This window comes from Orycteropus afer, unplaced genomic scaffold (genome assembly GCF_000298275.1).
Source record: "Orycteropus afer afer isolate SDZICR_OR568_19922 unplaced genomic scaffold, OryAfe1.0 scaffold00381, whole genome shotgun sequence".
NCBI lineage: Eukaryota > Metazoa > Chordata > Mammalia > Tubulidentata > Orycteropodidae > Orycteropus > Orycteropus afer.
In genome coordinates this window covers 919,444-924,495 of record NW_006921968.1, presented here as the reverse complement: position 1 = coordinate 924,495, position 5,052 = coordinate 919,444, and the positions used below count along the sequence as shown (strand labels likewise).

At 49.2% G+C, this 5,052-nt stretch overlaps 1 protein-coding gene across 1 annotated transcript in view; it reads right to left on the bottom strand.

The window, feature by feature from the left end:
• ADAMTS16 (ADAM metallopeptidase with thrombospondin type 1 motif 16) overlaps positions 1-5,052 on the bottom strand; it is a 361,524-nt gene that overhangs the window by 254,129 nt on the left and 102,343 nt on the right. Inside the window, 1 exon segment of the mRNA XM_007953260.1 lies at positions 3,118-3,400. Within this exon segment, the coding sequence (XP_007951451.1) occupies positions 3,118-3,400 (283 nt within the window).

Here is a 5,052-nt window from a genome sequence, read left to right as displayed (position 1 = left end):
ATAATGTTAACGTGCTGCCATGGAGCCAATTCTGACTCAGGGCGGCCCTGCGTGAGTCACAGAAGAGCTGTGCTCCACAGGGCTTTCAGAGGCTGACTGCTTGGAAGTCAGTCAACAAGATTTTCTCCCAAGGCTCCTCTGGGTGCACTTGAACCACCAATCTTTCCATAAGCAGCTGAGTGAATTAACTATTTACGCCATTCACACATTCTGAAACACACTGTCAGCAGATGCCATTCGGTTTGCCTGGAACCTACATCGAGCTCTCAAGTCCATCTCGAGCATTTTAGCTCTCTCTGCTGAAATACTCCTAAATCTGCATGAACCGTTCAGAGGGTACTAGGCACACAGGCTCTCAGCCTTTCGAGCACTCACCATGCATCACTAACGTTCATGTAATTTACAGATGCCAAGTCCACTAAGCATTCCATGTGGAACTTGGTCTCCACAATGACCCCACATCGTGGCCACCAAGGCACAGGGAATGGACTGAACTTGCCCGTGGTCTCTCTCAAGGACATGCTGGAGATGGCTTTCCAATGCAGATGGCAGTCCCACAGCCCTCAGTCTGAACTCCCACCGATAGACAAACATCCATGGGGTGAGGATGTCAGTGGCTGTGGATTCTGTTAAGCCCTTCAGTGGAGACTATTTCGTTAGCTGCTACAGCCAGCCTCCAACTCTTGGCCACCCCACACGCAACGGGATGGGACGGTTGTGTCCCACAGGGTTCTCACTGGTTGATTTTCAGAAGACAATCACCAGACTCCCTTTTCCTGGTCTAGCTTAGTCTGGCAGCTGCCCTGAATCCTGCTCAGCATCATGACAGCACACACATCTCCAAGGACAGATGGATGGTGGCTGCGCATGAGGAAGCCTGGATGGGAACCGAAGCCACGTCTCTTGCATGGAAGGCAAGAATTCTCCCAACGAAGCACCACTGTCCCCTGGGCAAACCACTCACCCTCCCCTTGGGACCTGCAACGTTTCCTGAGTTTCAGAAGCACCTGAGCCCCAGCTGAGGCCTCACCATCAGGTCCTGCCTGCAGCTCGGAAGCAGCCCCAGATTCACCAGCCGGAGGTGTAGACTCGCTATGGATTTTAAGCAAATCTCTCTGCCTTTGTTTGTCCTTTTGCATAAACCTCTCATTTCATGAACCAGAGACTCCGTAGGGAAGGCCCCTCTTAAGAGTGAACCCCCTGGGACAGGAGGAGATGACAGCTTCTCCAGGGAAGTCCCATTTCCTCATGGACAACCATTCCCAGGGAACAAGGGGTCTCGAGAAGGCCAGAAACAGCACTACGTTGGCCACCCATGTCTTCTTGCCAGGCAAGCAGTGCATTCCTTTTCTAGTTTTGTTTGACCAACACAGCTGATGTAACATCTATTCTACTGTCCAATAGTCTTCTTCAAATAAGTACGTTTCATCAGCACCTGCTATTGAGATGCTGAAGTCTCTTTCAAGCTAACAGAGTTCGACACACAGAGACAAACATGGACACACATACTTACACGCACATATGCACGCATCCATGCACATGTGCACACACCTCCAGCCACATCAAACAGATCAGCCTGCCTGCAGGATCTTCTGCCTGTGCCCAGCTCTGCCCTCGTTGTGCTGCTGGGCTGCTGGTCCGAGGGTCTTGGGACACCTTCAGACAAAAATTCACACTCAGTCTCGAACTGCCTGAGTTGTGACTTTCTCAGGCTCCCCACAGCCTTTGCTTCAGACTCTGGCTGGCTTATCAGAGAGCTTCCGGCTGCCGTACTCAGTCTTCCTCTCTGGATCCAGATGCATGGGCCTCCTGGCCATTCCTGGTAGAAGCCCAATTGCCAGCACAGACCACACCCCCAGCGTGACCCTGCCAGCATGAGCCTGGCTCGGAGCCACTGATGCCTTAGCCCACTCTGCTCCCATACTCATCCCACCCCTTGCTTCCTGCTCAACTGTCTGTGCTGCACTTGGTTCTCCCTTCTGCCTCCCGTAGGCCCTGTATGCTGGCTAACTCAACACGGCCTCGAGTTTCCAAGAGCACTGGAACCCAGCACACAACATTGATTTGTAGTGCAGTATGCATCCAAATGCCACACAGGTGCTGAGGCTTAAACAGTTCTTTCTCTGTAGTTGTAGCTGCCAAATGATTCTCATTCATTTGTTCCCTTTATTCACTATTTACTGGGCACCTGCAAAGTGCCCACCTCTGTTGTGGGGTACTGGGTGTAGCAGCCAATGGATCCAAGAGAGCAGAGAATGACGGGTCGCTTTCCCCAGATGCACCGGGGGAGGCCGAGGAAGGTGCTGAGCAGGAATTCCAGGAAGCACTCAGCTCCCGTTCCTGACTCTGGAAGCATGTCCTACAGAAACTGTAAATAATCAATCACCCTCTCAATGTTTCTTGACAGGGGGAAAAAAAAGACGTAGATAAAAGCTTGGTGATAAATCGTAGGCAAATAGTATCGAGCATAACCTGTCCTTGTGATGTGGTGGAGTCAAGTGTACACACAAAGATGACCTCAGCAGGAAAACTATGTGGGCTTTGCTAAATCTAAACCATAACTGGATTGAATTACTGGATAGGGTTGTCAGGATTTTGTTTGAAGACCTATAGCAAAGCCCTCACTTCTGAGCACTTTGTCATTTAATCTGTCCAAGGAAGAGAGATCTTAAAAAAGCAATCAATCATGAACATTATCCAAACACAAAGAGAGAGTTTACACTGAACGTACAGATGATGGACCTCGATGGAATCACTGGTGAGGTCAATGTGCAAATTAATTTCACCTCCTCAGCAGACAAACTTTCAAGAAATTTGACAACACTGCATTGACTTACTGAAACGAAAAAGACAACAAACAAAGTCACGGCTGTCTCATCAGTTGCGAATCTGGACAACCCCACGTGGTAGAGAGGAGAACTGCACTCCCTAGAGTTTTCCTGACTGTGAGCTTTATGGAAGCAGATCGCCAAGCCTTGCTTCTGTGGCATTGTTGGGTGGCTTCCAACTGTCACCCTTTCGGTTAGTTATCACCCCATCATCACCTGCTTGCACCACCCAGGCTCCTACACCAGTGACAGCATTGTTAACTAGACACAAGGAATCACGCTTACATACATTTCTTGCGTCTTCCACAGAAATGCTGCTTGTGTGGGCGCCTGAGGTTCGAGCCACCCTGAAGGTGTTGATTGTCATGGTGAGAGGCATGGCGACTTTCCTCTTCCCGCCTCCTCTTGATGATCATGATCTCATTCACCCTCTGTGCTCGGGGCTCTGTGGACCTCTTGTACAGGATGTGGGAGTGTAAACCCGCCCGGGCAGAGCCATGGAGCTGTCCTGTGAGGTCTGAAGGGAGCGGCTTTAAGAAGTAATCGGCATCTTCTGTTCTTATCATGCCTGACTGGAAAAAACAAAGACAAAGAAAGAAATACAAGTGTACTTTCAACTTGGAGCCAGGAACAGTTCTCCAAACTCCTTAGTTATTATTCCCTAGCACACATGTCCTTCCCTCCAGGGGGATCACATGTTGAAGGCTCTACAACCTTGGTTAAGAACTGGAAAGGAGAGGCCTCCACACACGCAACTACGCCTGCGTCCTTGCAGAAAGATCTCTGTGGAGGTGTCACACGGTTCCGGACTCTGGGAACAGAGAGGGCTCAGGGGTATGGCACCATCAGCTGACTTAGATCATGAACGTGGAGGAGACGTCCATGCACACACCCTTGGATACTAAAACGGGGGGATCCCAGGTAAAGAAATGAAATCAGAAGGATCACAATAGAATAATGCAAAAAACAAGATTCACATGAATAACATGACATCACGTCTACAACAGCAGCTCAGAGGGCTGGTTGGGAAGCTTCGGGAGGGCAGAGGGTCTAAGGGACGGTGGTGGCGTCCTCTAGAAGAGGAAGCTGAGCGTGGCAGCACAGCTGGAAGAACATCATCACTGTCACTACATTGTACATGGCGAGAGCACTGGGACTGTGTATCTTTGGCTGTATAACTCTCACCAACATTTTTAAAACATGAATACACTCTGCCACTGTCTAGAGAAATGTAACTTACTGTGGTAGTTAAATTTGTATGTCAACTTGGCTGGGCCTGGTTCAGTGGCTGGGCAGTTGGTGGTAGTTATCCCCCATGATGAGACTGGTAATCAACTCCATGGTGGGATCTACCAAAAGCAGCTGAGTAGCTGCCTTTGGGAAGTGGTCTGCTTCCTGTATACAAGGAGAAGCCTTGGGAATGGTCTCTCACCTATGGCACGCTTGGACCCTGCATGTAGCCGTGTCATTGCTCAGCAGCCTGCCATACTCTACCAACCTTGGGACTTACAATGGACTTAAATTAATGGCCTGCTGTGCGGTTTGGTAACATTGGGACTGTGCCTTTTTACTTGTCAACCTTGGGCTTCTCAGCCTCAGCAGCCAGCAGCTGTCTGAGTGAAGAAACACCTCTAGCTCCAGTGGGCCGGGAGCAGGAAGCAGAGCTGTACCCCAAGTTGAGGGGCTTTCACCTAGCCCCTAGAGCTTGGCACTTTGAACTTGGACTTAAACCCTCCAAACTTTAAGAGAATAAACTCCTGTTTGTTAAGGCCATCCCATTTGTGGTATATTCTTGTCAGAGTTGCACTAGGTAACCAGAACACTTACTAAAATAAATCCAGGAAGAAGTGGGAGACAATATACTGAAGGGGTCAGGGAGGTCTTCCTCAGCAAGACATTGAAGGAATAGGAAAGAAACTATTCTGTAAAGTCAAAACGTCTACACAGCAGAACCATGGAAGTGGTGTAAATGAAGCAAAATATATTTTCAAGGGGACAGGCTCAAGACTTATATAACTTTGAAAGTAAGTTTTTTTTTTCTCCTAATTTTTCAAATATATACAGTAGAACATTTGCTTGTCTACCCTAGGGAGATGCACCCCTTGGATCAATCAGCCATGAGACCCCAGAGGGGTAGCCCTCACATAGAGGGAAACTGGTCAGCCAGGAAGGCATTGATAAGAAGGGCACAGGGAGAGGTAATCACAGGGAGGAGAGGGGAGGA